General features: G+C 46.6%; 1 protein-coding gene across 1 annotated transcript in view; it reads left to right on the top strand.

Annotated features, from left to right (window-relative positions):
- Positions 1–8866, top strand: part of Kif28 (kinesin family member 28) — a 54759-nt gene extending 45893 nt beyond the window's left edge. Inside the window, exons 17-23 of the mRNA NM_001270385.2 lie at positions 1148–1422; positions 2855–2989; positions 4234–4400; positions 4608–4705; positions 4928–5092; positions 5705–5875; positions 8502–8866. Coding sequence (NP_001257314.1) covers positions 1148–1422; positions 2855–2989; positions 4234–4400; positions 4608–4705; positions 4928–5092; positions 5705–5875; positions 8502–8657 — 1167 coding nt within the window. The 3' untranslated portion in view covers positions 8658–8866. The remainder of the gene's footprint in view (positions 1–1147; positions 1423–2854; positions 2990–4233; positions 4401–4607; positions 4706–4927; positions 5093–5704; positions 5876–8501) is intronic.
- The last annotated feature ends 4631 nt before the right edge of the window (positions 8867–13497 follow it).

Raw genomic sequence — 13497 nt, 5'->3', positions numbered from 1 at the left:
AAGTAAATAAATTTTAGGAAAAAAACAACTGAGTTTGATGAACATAGTATGTGATTTTTTTAAGTCTGAAAGAGCTGCACAGAGACCACCACTCACAGATGTAATTGGCAAGGGTGTTTTTATTTCTTGAAGCAAGACGCCTTCATGCAGGGGTTGGCCACTTACAAAAACGGCAACAAGTGACAGGACAGACAAAAGCCCGCAGGCCTTTTTATAGGAGACTAGGGGGATTTTGGTTAGGGTTAGGTAATCTAGAACTCCATTGGTGGATGCTGGGGATGTTTCACGGGTTGACTTCTGACTGACTTGTGTCCAGGTGGCCAGTGCACTGCATTGCTGTGTCGTGAACGTTTAACCACAGGATGAGACACCCAATACGTATAGGGCTGCCCAGCACAGATGGCCCATCCTGAAATAAGATATTTCCCCGTCCTGTGGTTCTCTCCAGGCTGGTCTTTGGATGGGGCATTTTATGGCCTTGCTCCTGGAATTTATGGTCTGTTTCTGGAGCTGGTGACTTACGGCCTGGTTCACGGGACTGGTGACTTAGGGAGGGTTTATGGTCAGTTCCTGGAATGAATGGCTTTTCTTTTGACATCAGGCCTGGTCCTAAAATGGAATTTGTGTCCTCCTCTCAATCTTCCTAAAATTCCACCCATTAAGAGAAGCAGACGGGTAAAAACAAGAGATGGATTGTTTAAGCAGCAAATGAAACAACACACAGGTGTGGTAGTTTGAATAGTGGTCCCCATTGGCTCATATATTTGAATGTTTAGATCCCAGCTGGTGGAATTGTTTGGGAAGGATTAGGCATGTTCTTGTTGGAGGGGATGTGTCACCGGGAGTGGGGTTTGAGTTCATGCCAGGCCCAGTGTCTGTCTGTCTGTCTGTCTGTCTGTCTGTCTGTCTGTCTGTCTCTGCCACCACCTTGTGGATCAGGATGTAAAGCTCCCAGCTATTGCTCCATAGCCATGCCTGCCTACCTGCTGCCATTCTCCCCTTAATGATAATCATGGACTAACTTTCTGAAATTGTATGCAAACCCCCAAGGAAGTATGTTCTTTCATAAGTTGCCTTGGTCATGATGTCTCTTCACAGAAATGAAAAAGTAACGTAGACACTGGATGACCTCCCTTTGCATTCTCAGGTATGGATTTGGTCAAAAGCCAAGTTCATCAACAGAAAATTCCTCATGGAGGAACTTTACCAGCGTTTCCTAGAGAGCAGAGACAGCCACGTGGCTCAGGAAGATGACCCTTTCTGGGACCCTGTGGAGGTCCTTCACTTGGGCTCAGCACATGTCTGGCTGCAGTCCCTGGCTCACCGCATGATGCTGGAGGAGCAGGTGGAATTCCTCAACTGCGAAGGGCTGGAGGAGGCAGTGCTGCACATTCAAATAACCCCCTGCTCCCCAGAGGGATGGTGAGTCTCCACCCCTTCCCAGAAAGTTCTCCTGAGGGGAGGGAGGTCACCTTGGTCCCTGAAGTGGTTACTGGTGAGACAAGTGAACGAGCTTGTTCATGATTTGGCCCTGCTGAGTCTGATGCTTGTCAAATGCCCAACATTTGGAGCAGCGCGAAGGACATTCCACAAAGCTGCAGACGGAGTGGGGAACTCTAGACGAGGACCCAAAGCCTGGGGTTGGGACCACGAGGGGATGGCTGGGAAAGGAGTCTAGGCTGCTGTAGTCATGGTTACCCACTGCCTGCTCCTGGCACCCTGGAGGTCTGGCACCGAGTCCACAGGATGCGGCACACATCAGAGGCAGGCATGAGAGGCAGAAGCACAAAGTCAGCTTCTGCTCACCCACCCCCACTCGTTGCAGAGGCTTGAACTTTGCTCTTTGGCTTGAGGTTAGGGTTAGGTGTCTAGACTCGTGTCTCTGAACTCCAGGTTTATTTATTCTTGTTTTAGGCCATAGGATGTTTGTATACAAGGAAAAGTGTTTTAGCAATCCTAAGCACAGAGATTGGCAGGTCCTGGTACAAACATCCAGTGTACCCTTTCTTTTTCTTTTTCCTTTTTTTTTTTTTGTAAAGACTTATTTATTTGTTATGTATGTGAGTACACTGTAGTTGTCTTCAGACACACCAGAAGAGGGCATCAGATCCCATTACAGATGGTTGTAAGCCACCATGTGGTTGCTGGGATTTGAACTCAGAACCTCATAACCACTGAGCCATCTCTCCAGCCCCAGTGTACCCTTTCTTGTCTTGATAAAAAAGAAACCGGCTTCAGAAAGGATGAGGGTAGCCTCCAAGTTCTGGGTGTAAAGGGCCAAGCTGACCAAAAACTCCATGTCTATAGGGACTTCAGGCCATTGTCTGGTCCCTTGGCTACCTTGGCTGTCTAGGTTACCCAATAGCCACATCGCATTGGAAGTGAACACTATTCTTGTGTGTAAGTTTCAGACTTTATGAGCATGGCTGATAGGAGAGAGGTCTCCAGTTAGAAAGCTGCCCACATCAGTTTCTGAGGCTACAGGGCTGATGTTGACTCCAGACTATGAATAACTCATCGAGAAAGATGACAACTTAGGCCGCAGCATGAGAGGGCAGCTGGCCTTTCCTCATCCACCATGGGACCAACCCCCAGCCTTTACCCCACACATTCACAGCATGAAGATGTCTGTACTCTTCTCCGGACTGTGAGCCCTTGCAGATGATACCTTCCCCAGAAGCTCAATGCAGAACCGGCTGTTCCGTGACTGGATTCTACAGTGGATATTACCGCCCACTCCTCCTTCAGGGCAATCATCTATCTCCTTGGGATGCTTCCATTCCTGTGACGTTTGAGTGCTAGCGAGCCTGGGCCCAGCCTAACCGGGAGACTGACCCTGAGCTCTTGTCTGCAGGGCACACGGTGAGGAAGACACGGTTATTGACCCTTTGGAGCTACTGGGCAAGAGGATTGACTTCCAGATTCACATCGTCCAGTGCCTTGGTGTCAAATGGCTAAAAGAAGATGCAACCCGGGGCATTCAGCTGGGGTGCGGGCTCTGCACTTTACATAACCTGCACACACCACCGATGTACATAACCTGCACACACCACCTATGTACATAACCTGCACACCCCACCTATGTACATAACCTGCACACCCCACCTATGTACATAACCTGCACACCCCACCTATGTACATAACCTGCACACACCACCTGTGTACATAACCTGCACACAACACCTGTGTACATAACCTGCACACAACACCTATGTACATAACCTGCACACACCACCTATGTACATAACCTGCACACACCACCTGTGTACATAACCTGCACACAACACCTATGTACATAACCTGCACACACCACCTGTGTACATAACCTGCACACAACACCTATGTACATAACCTGCACATAACACCGATGTGGCTCCTCGTGGGGGCGGAGCTTGGTTTGTTTGGTTTTTTAATGAGCGTATCATAAAGTTCTAAATGTTTCTGTTTGCTCAACTGCAAAATCACTACTTTTTCCATCAAGTAGAGAAACCACAGGACCCTCCAGGTTATTAGGATGACTACTGTGCCTTGTATAGTGTTAGACATTTTAATAGTCACAAAAAGTACCCATTGAGAGTGTATTATCTAAGTAAAATGTATTGTGATAGTGCAGATAAACTAGGTAGGGCTAAGTTCATTAGATTCAAAGAACATCGAAAGATAAAGAGATGCTTTAAAAAGTTAAAAAAAAAAACAAAACTTAAAGACCTCCCAAGGAAATGTGGCATTTTATGTATGTATGTATGTATGTATGTATGTATGTATGTATGTATGTATGTTGTATGTATGTTGTATGTATGTATGTTGTATGTATGTATGTATGTATGTATGTATTTATTTATTTTTGATAGGGTTTCTTTGTATTGCCCTGGCTGTCCTGGAACTTGCTCTGTAGACCAGGCTAGCCTCAAACTCAGAAGAGATCCACCTGCCTCTGCCTCCTGAGTGCTGGGTTTAAAGACATGTGCGGCCACCGTTTGGTGAAACTTAGCATTTTAGAGCATCCAAATAGAGTCTAAGCATGGATTAAAACTTTTCTTCCTTGTTATATGAGCTTTACGGTAGTGATGGCCATGCTGGATAACAAGTGTTGGAGTCAGAAGTCACAAGAACCAATCACAGGGCAACTTCTTCCCTAACCGCACTGGGCTGTAGCTCTGAGGCTCGTCTGATCATCTTCTTCACAGATTTGTCCCTTCTGGTTTTCAGTTCTGTTTTATGGTCTTGCCTCAGGTACAAAGTTTATGATCTTCCGAATACTTTGTATACCAAACCTGTGTGGCAAAGTGTGAATCCCAGAGTTGAAGAGTCCGTCCACTTTGCAGCCTTGGGTGTGTCTCGAGAGTTTCTGAACTACTTACTGACGAATGCCCTCGTTGTGGATTTGTGGGGCCTCCAAGGTACCAGGTTTACTCATTCTGTCCTGCTGTGTACTCTTCAGCCAGATCTAAGGCGGCAGAGGGAGAGGAGGGGGGCGGGTAGGTCTGTGGAGCAGCGGGTAAGAGCCATCTTCTGCAGGCCTCTGGCTTCCACCTGGTTCTTCTCAGCCTACTGGGAGTTGGGCAGCTGAGACTCCTTTCCTTGTTGGTCTCTCTCCCACGTTGCAGAAGGCTGTGCTCACTTGGGTGTCTCTCAGCCGGATGTCCTGTTCACAGGGGAAGGCTACATCATGGTAGACACCAAGACATTTTCCAGTGTGAAAGATGTAAGTCAGTGGTTAAGAGCCCCGACTGCTCTTCCAGAGGTCCCGAGCATGGCAGCTCATGGGGGACTGAACAGCCTTGGTGATGGTCCCTTAGAGACCCTTCCTTCAATGTTCTGTGTGCCCTAGGGGACTTACCCCTCCCCCACCCCCCAGTCCATCCGTGGTGACTCACTGGTCTGGAAGGTAATGACAAAACAGGCTGAGCTGGTGCATCCTCTGCAGATCACGTCCAACCAGGTGCCAGAACTTTATCAGAAGCTGCTCAAGTTAGAGCAGGAGACGGAGCTGCTGAGAGATATTAACAGGGCCCTCAGAGGAGAGAACGTGTATCTCAAGGCTGCACTAGAGAATGCTGGTTCTGCTCCACAGGGCGAGAGACGGTACCACGTGAGTGTTCCGCCTCATTCCTGACTCCCATGTTTAGGATGTGCTGTTTGTCTAGAATAGGAAGTAATTAACATATTTATTTATTTATTGTATATGTATGTGTGCCCAAGTGTATGAGGCCAGAAGAGGCATCGTATGGATTCCCCTGGAACTAGAGTCACACACGGTTGTGAGCTGTCATGTGGGTGCTTGGGATTGAACCTGGGTTCTCTGGAAGAACAGCCAGTGCTCTTTACTGACCACCCATCTCTCCAGCCATGGACGTAGGAGATCTTAATGAGTTAGTTCAAATCTTAGACCATAAACAACAACAACGAAACAGAACTTCTTTTCTTTTGCTCTGAACTATCTTTGAGTGCGTCCAAAGAAATATGCTGATAAGTGGAGATATAAAATATCATCAAAGTCAGGTCTGGTGGCACACACCTATAATCTCAGTACTCAGGAGGCAGAGGCAGGCCAATTTCCAAGTTCGAGGCCAGCCTGGTGTATAGAGTGAGTTTCAGGACAGCTATGGCTACACAGAGAAATCCTGTCTTGAAAAAGCAAATAAACAATCACAGAAGCGCTTGGAGGCTGATGGGAAACACCTTTACTTTCACCCCGTCCCAGAAGCCAGATAATCCAGAAGGAGCTACAGTGACAGCTGCTGGAGAGGCTAAGCAAATGTGTGCTCAGCGAGCCAGCTCTGACTCACAGCTGGCCAGAGCTCTGAAGGTGTTCTATGGAGGCATGAGTGTGGCCAGAGGACAGCTCCTCCGACTGAGGCAATGCAGACCTCCCGTGAGTAACCAACCTCCCCAGACACCCAAACCCCACCCCATTTAACCTAGGGATTTGATAGCGCAGTGACAGATGTGTGACCAGATGAGCAAATTCATAGTTCTTTAAAAGTGTGGGTCCTTAGCGGGGTGTAGTGCATAAACCTTTAATCCCAGCACTCAGGATGCAGAGGCAGGCGAATCTCTGAGTTGGAGGCAAGTCTGGTCTATAGGGTGAGTTCTTGGACAGCTAGGGCTACACAGAGAAGCCCTGTCTTGAAAAACAAAATGAAACAAACTCTTGGCAAATTAGGAATCAAATGGATAGTCTTTGGTCTCACCATGGAAATGTTGGACAGACTCAGGCTTCCATGACTGATTGACAGCTGACAGCTTTCCTTTCCAAACAAGGAAAAGCCACAGATTCTGGCCAATCCACCCCGGCCATTTCAGGTTTCAGGCAGCACAGTGAGGCAGGAAATACAAAGGATTCGAAAGAGAGCTAAGGATTGCAACGTGACCATTGCCTTCACACTTATGACCCAACCCTCACAACAGCCAACAGCCACTCTCCGAGGTTTGCACTAAAAGGTGGAGCTTCTCAGAAAGGACAAAGAATTGGTCATAAAGACCAGGCTGGCAGCTTGTGGAAGAGCACCTGGAGATCCAGCCCATATATAAATACATACATATATATATATATATATATATATACATATATATGTGAATATTTGTGTGTGTGTGTGTGTGTGTGTGTGTGTGTGTGTGTGTGTGTATAGCCACCAAACCCAGACAATATTGCTGATGCCAAGAAGTGCATGCTGACAGGAGCCTGATATATCCATCTCCTGAGAGGCTCTGCCAGAGGTTGACAAATACAGAGGTGAATGCTAGCAGCCAAACATTGAACTGAGAATGGGGTTCCCATTGGAGGAGCTAGAGAAAGGATTGAAGGAGCTGAAGGGGTTTGCAACCCCATAAGAACAGCAATACCAACCAGTCAGAGCTCCCAGGGACTAAACTGCCACCCAAAGAGTACTCATGGACAGACCCATGGCTCCAGCTGCATAAGTAGCAGAGGATGGCCTTGTTGGACACCAATGGGAGGAGAAGCCCTTGGTCCTGCCAAGGCTGGACCCCCCAGTGTAGGGGAATGTCAGGGTGGAGAGTCGGAAAGGGGTGGTTGGGTGGGGGAACACCCTCATAGAAGAAGGATAGGATAGGGGATTTATGGACGAGAAACCAAGAAAGGGGATAACGTTTGAAATGTAAATTTTAAAAAATCCAGTTTAGGGGCTGGGGATTTAGCTCAGTGGTAGAGCGCTTACCTAGGAAGCGCAAGGCCCTGGGTTCGGTCCCCAGCTCCGAAAAAAAGAACCAAAAAAAAAAAAAAAAATCCAGTTTAAATAAAAAAGAAGAAGGTGCCTTCACAGTGACTGGACTGGGGAGTTCCCTTGGGGCCGCCTTCTGTCTGGATACCTCTCAATAAAAGGGGAATACTGGCTGGATGAACCATCCCCTAGGCCACACTAAGTAACAGCACTGGGAGTTGGGGAGGTGGCTCAGCTGGTGACATGCCTGCCTGCAGCACAAGTGTGAGGACCCGAGTGTGACCCCAAGAACCACGTTGAAAAAAAAAAAAGCCAAAGTGGGCAGTCAGTGTGTCCTGGGGAGAGACAGGTAGGGGACCCCTAGAGCTCACTGGCCAGTCAGCCTCGTCTATTCAGTGGCTTCATGACAGTGAAGGTGGCACCCAAGGCACCTCCAGGCACACCTGTGAGCACCTGTGAACACCTGTGAACACCCTCCTCCCCTCTCTGCACACCGAAGAAAGCATAGCCTGACGGGCCAATCAGTACCATAGGTTCACTATTCCTTATATAAAACCTTTTAGGGTTTTTGTTTTTGTTTCTAAATCTGGGGATATTTCTCATGGATTTTAACTAGATGAACATCACTCACTGTAAAAGCCAAAGTGTCCTAAAGTTAAAACTTCCCGACCGCTAGCCCATAATTAACATCAAGTATTGGTGTTCAGAATATACAAATGATTACCTTTTAAATGTGAAAAGGAAACCTGGAAAACTCATTGTGTGTGGTGGTGGTGGTGGTGGTGGTGGGGACACTGGGCAAAGGATCCCAACCGGCAGAACTTTTTTTTTTTTTTTTTTTGGTTCCTTTTTTTTTCGGAGCTGGGGACTGAACCCAGGGCTTTGCACTTCCTAGGCAAGCGCTCTACCACTGAGCTAAATCCCCAACCCCGAACCGGAAGAACTCTTAACAACACAGGAAACTAGAACTCAATGCTGTCACCTGTCTGCATCCCCCCCCCCCTTGCTGATGTCCCTTCTCGGGGATACTTGCTTCCACCCCGGAGAAATCTATCAGCAAACCGGTTCATCTGGGAATCCTTGCAGGCCTCTGCCCCTACAGTACTGAAAGAACATAGAACATTGCAATCTGAAACTTTGTATCGCCTCCTCTCTGGATAGATTCACACAGCCTTCCTGAAAGCCAGCCAGTCACTACTGACTGCTGAGAACGTCTGACGCAGTTCCTCAGCCACATGAGTTTACTGGACACCCCATCCACATGTACAAAGTACTTTTGCTCTAGTCCTAAGAAGTACTATCTTTCTCTTTTTTTAGGAAGATGACCAAATGCTTCGGCCTTTTGTGCACCAGCAGTCCCAGATGCTAAAGGATTTGGAGGACCTGTTGGAATCCAGTTTACAGAAGTTAAAATCTGATGTTGCTTTCATAGTGAAGAAGAAGAAAGAGTATCTCCTGCCCAGGGGACGGTGAGGATGAGCCAGCTAAAAACTGCAAACACCTCGGACTCAAGAAACTTCATAGACTCATGTAACACTTGCCTCTTTTCCCACAAGGACTTGCTGTGTGGGACAGAATTGCCTTCTCTTGTCCTAATACAAGGATCACAACCTGTGCCACCACCGCACTGGGCTAAGCTTAACTGAATTTAAAACTCCTGTAAAAAATACTGGGTGGTAGTGGCTAAGGCCTTTAATCCCAGCACTTGGGAGGCAGAAGCAATTGTTCCAGGACCGTCAGGGCTACATAAAGAAACCCTCTCTTGAAAAAGAAAAAAGAAAAAAGGAAAAGGGGGGAAAGATCCTATAAAAAGGAAACAGCAGGGCTGGAGAGGTGGCTCAGTGGTTAAGAGCCCCGACTGCTCTTCCAGAGGTCCCGAGGTCCTGAGTTCAATTCCCAGCAACCACATGGTGGCTCACAACCATCTGTAAAGAGATCTGATGCCCTCTTCTGGTGTGTCTGAAGACAGCTACAGTGTACTTATATATAATAAATGAATAAATCTTTTAAAAAAAAGTAAACAGCTATGCAGGATGTCTGGTGAATGTTCAGAACTTGACTGCCCAAGATTCTGTCCTGCTAAACCTATCTTTTATAAATTGTACAGTGTGGGGTAACGCGTTCCCCTCGCTAAGCCTCTTTCCTGGTGAGTGATCTGTGATGGTGATTCATTACCAACCTCCTGGCAGACTGTCTGGCAGAGCACATGCTCAGTAAGCATTTACTATCAGTGCTTTTGTGGGAAAGACTTCCCATTCTGCTTTCCTTTATAAAAGATCCATTTTATTATGTGTACATGTGTATTGCGTGTGCCTGTACATGTGTGTGGTACCTTTAGAGGCCAGAAGAGGGAGCTGGATTTTCTGGAGCTAAAATTATAGGTGGTTGTCAGCCACCCCTTGGGTGCTGGCACTGATCTTGGGTCCGCTGTGAGATCAGAACACACTGTTAACCACTGAGCCATTTCTCCAGCCTGTTCCCTTTTTGTTTTTGAGACAGGTCTCACTCTTTTTTTTTTCCAGTTTTTTAAAATATTTTATTTATTTATTATATATGAGTACACTGTAGCAGTCTTCAGACACACCAGAAGAGGGCATCAAGATCCCATTACAGATGGTTGTGAGCCACCATGTGGTTGCTGGGATTTGAACTCAGGACCTCGGGAAGAACCGTCGGTGCTCTTAACCACTGAGCCATCTCCCCAGCCCAGGGTCTCACCCTTAACCCAGGCTGCCTTGAACGCTCAGTGGTCCTTCCTCTCCATATACCCAGTGCTATGACTGAGGGTATGAGCTCACACACCCAGCTCTTCCGTTCTAAACCTTAAACAAAGCCCGATTAGTTGTTTTTATATGTATTATCAGAAGTAGAACTAGACAATGCTTAGTTCACATGTCTTATTCTGCACTCTTGCTCTGAGCATCTGATCTACCCGCACAGGTCAGCTTCCATTTGTTTTCTCTTTTCTTTTTTTCTTTTTTTCTTTTTTCTCGGAGCTGAGGACCGAGCCCAGGGCCTTGTGCTTGCTAGGCAAGCGCTCTACCACTGAGCTAAATCCCCAATTCCCCATTTGTTTTCTCTATATGTTTATTTGAGATGCATCCAACTGGCTCGGGCAGCAGTGGTGCAGATCTCCTCAGTGTGGGGCTGGTCATTAGCAAACTCCTACTAAGTAGAAAGTCCATTCTGCAGCAGGCTTTGATTCCACAAATGGTCAGTGAGTCTTAGAGACTGACAGACACTAAGACACTAAGAGTCTATAAGGAACTCTTTTATGGCTGGAGAAACATCTAGTAACAAAGCAGTGAGCCTTAACATGTTTGCCAAGTGCCAGACATTAGTCCTAATTCCAAACACTTGTTCGCTTGTTTGAGTCTCACAATAATTTATGACTTAATGTAAGCAGTATATTGTGACAATTTTGGAAATTTGGTCTCTTTAATAATCCCAGGTGCGGGGATATGGGCTGCTTCACAGCAGCTGACTACGATTTACCATGTTTTGCCAGCTGCAGAGAGTTTCTGTGTTTAAAATTCTGGGAACTTTTCAGAAGGTATATAAGTGCTAAAGCCCCCGCTAGGTGGTGTGGTGTTGGTCATTGGTGGGAGGGGTGGGGTTATGGTTGGCTGTTGGTTGCTGTTGGTGACTGTTTGTTAAGCAGTAGCGTGCAAAGAAGAAACAAGAAATTAGATATCCTGACGGTGAAGATCAAATTTGCCCCAAGCAGCTGGATGTCCCTAATCAGCGGGAAGAAGTCTAATGGTAACGTTGCCCCATTTACAACCCCTGACTTTATTCAGGGATCTCTTTCCTTTCCTCTATCCTTTTCTCTCTGGTATCTAATGTTAGGGGGGTGAAAGGGAGGAAGAAACGGGTGGAGAGAGGTCTAAGGGAGAAAACCCCACAAAAGTAGTAAACACCGGGCACAGCAGTGTTTTATCCTATGATCAAGCAACCCCATTACTGTGTGTATGCTCAAAAGAATTGAAGTCAGTATGCTGAAGGCTGGCCACACTCCAGTGCTCTATTACAGCACTGTTCACAAGCCAAGAAAAGGCTTACGTGTTTGCCAATCTCCACGTTAAGAAAAACAGGAATGTTTAACTAAATTGACATAGCACCAAATTGCCTTCTAAATATCCACATTTGCACCTTTGTGCAAAATGACACCCTCAGTCATAATCCATCTCGGATTTTGCTTGTTTGCAATGAGCAGCTGTGGGTGCAGAGAATCACAGCTGGTCAAGGTGCTGACGATACATGACGACTGAATGCTCATCCCTAAATGGAACCTCTGTGCCACCTCCCTCTAAAGCTCAGGGAATATGGTGGGAGAGGGGGCTGAAGAGAGGGGAGATGACAGGGGAGTGCTTTCTTCTGGGCATGATGCAGCCATCGCAGCCATGATCACAACAGCTGTGGCTGCCTGCACTGGGCCTGCCAGCTGTCCATCACAGCCTGGGGAGGGGCTCACGGGGCCCTGCCTCTCCCTGCTGAACTATTGACTAACGATGGAATTGGGGGCCAGATACTCTTCAGTTGTGGGCTCACTGATGAGCCCACTGGACTCCAGTGGATAGCTCCACACCCATGGGTGCCCAGAAGGCCATGGTTAAACTCAGTACATCACAGAACAAAACAGTTATTAGTGTGGGAAGTGACTGGTTGGACTGTAGGGGCTAAAGGGTGACAAAAGAGGGAGGAGTGGGAGCAATCAGGGTGTCAAAGGACAACGTAATAGAAGCCGTCTGTAAAAGCAAGGCATTCTAACTTGTGATATCAGAGAAACTTAGAGTGAATAATCAAGCTAGAGAGACAGATATTATATTGTTATGGTTTGCCCTGGAGTCATCTGTATTTTGATGCTAATTTCACTGCCCCAAGGATGGCTGCCTAGTCTCATATTCAGGATTCAGGTGACTTCACCAGAACTTTCTCCCCATTTAATTTGTAAAGTACAGGTGAGGGCAGGTACAGGATAGAATGAGGTCTGTCATTGGATGAGAAGGAAGGATGGGCAGGAGAAATGTTTGAAGGAAGAGGAGACTGGAAGGGAAAGAGAAGATTCAGGAGGGACAGAAAAGGTAGTCATGGTAGATAGAAAATGGAGGCTGATGTTAAGATTCCACTCTGTTTATTTACAGGTTGTTATTAATGTTCTTAAGGGATGGATGTGTACTGGACTTTGTATGTTTAGGTGGACAATTATATCTTATGAATTGGATCAGAGGTTATTGTGTTGTGTGTTCTTGTATGTAGTGATTTAAGTGTAAGAGAGTGTGTGGTGACTAGAGACACTGGGCCGCCGCAGAGTTGGGATGTGTGTTTCTGGCATGGAAACCTGCCTTGGGAACTAGATAGGTAGAGAGATTGCTGACGGCTCAGAGAGAGGCCTTCGGCAGTGTGATATAGGATGAAGCAGAGCGGGTGAGAGGCTTTGCTGACTGAGAATTAAGGTATCTAGCAGATATCTTGGGGCACTGCGGTGCCAGACCTAGTGGGGGATAAAAAACAGCATTTTACATTTTATATTTTTACAACATTATATAATCTCATATCTACAAAATAACCGGCAGGGAGATGGTGTGCACTGGGAGCTTGAGGGAGGTGGTAAAATGTGAGGAATCCTTTGTCAGTGGTACAAGTCACAAGGAGTATGTTTGTGTTCTGTCTCAGGCTAACCATGGTTAGCAGTGATGGAAATGGATTTTAAATGTTCTCACCACAAAGAAACTGACTATAGTTTCAGGCAGATGTTATTACTTTATTCTATATGTGCATGTATTTGAATGCCTTTTTTGGTTGTTGTTGATCCCAGACAGGACCTAACTACATAGCTCTGGCCGTCCTGGAACTATGCAGACCACATGTTTCTAATAAAGGTGTGGGCCACTATACTTGGCTAAATACCATTTTTAAAAATTAATTTTTATGTGTGCGCACACCTGAATGTATGTATGTGTACCACCTGTGTGCAGGGTACGCTGAGGCTAGAAGAGGGCATCAGATTCCTTGGGGTGACCAACCGTGAGCCACCCGTGGGTGCTGGCGATCAAACCTGAGCCCTCTGGAACATTCTATAATCCTCAGTGCTCCTGGCTGCCGAGCCTCCTCCACAGCCCCTGTGATCCTCATTTTGAATTTCATAAATGTATATTATTTGTCAACTAGCACTGGCTGTTCTTCCAGAGGTCCTGAGTTCAATTCCCAGCAACCGCAGGGTGGGTCATAATGATCCAGAATGGAATCCAATGCCCTGTAGCAGAATCTAATGAAGACAGTGACAGTGTATTTCATAAAAACAAATCTCGAA

The sequence above is a fragment of the Rattus norvegicus genome, chromosome 13 (genome assembly GCF_021556685.1).
Source record: "Rattus norvegicus strain SHRSP/BbbUtx chromosome 13, alternate assembly SHRSP_T2T, whole genome shotgun sequence".
NCBI lineage: Eukaryota > Metazoa > Chordata > Mammalia > Rodentia > Muridae > Rattus > Rattus norvegicus.
This window is presented reverse-complemented; position numbering and strand designations above follow the sequence as displayed.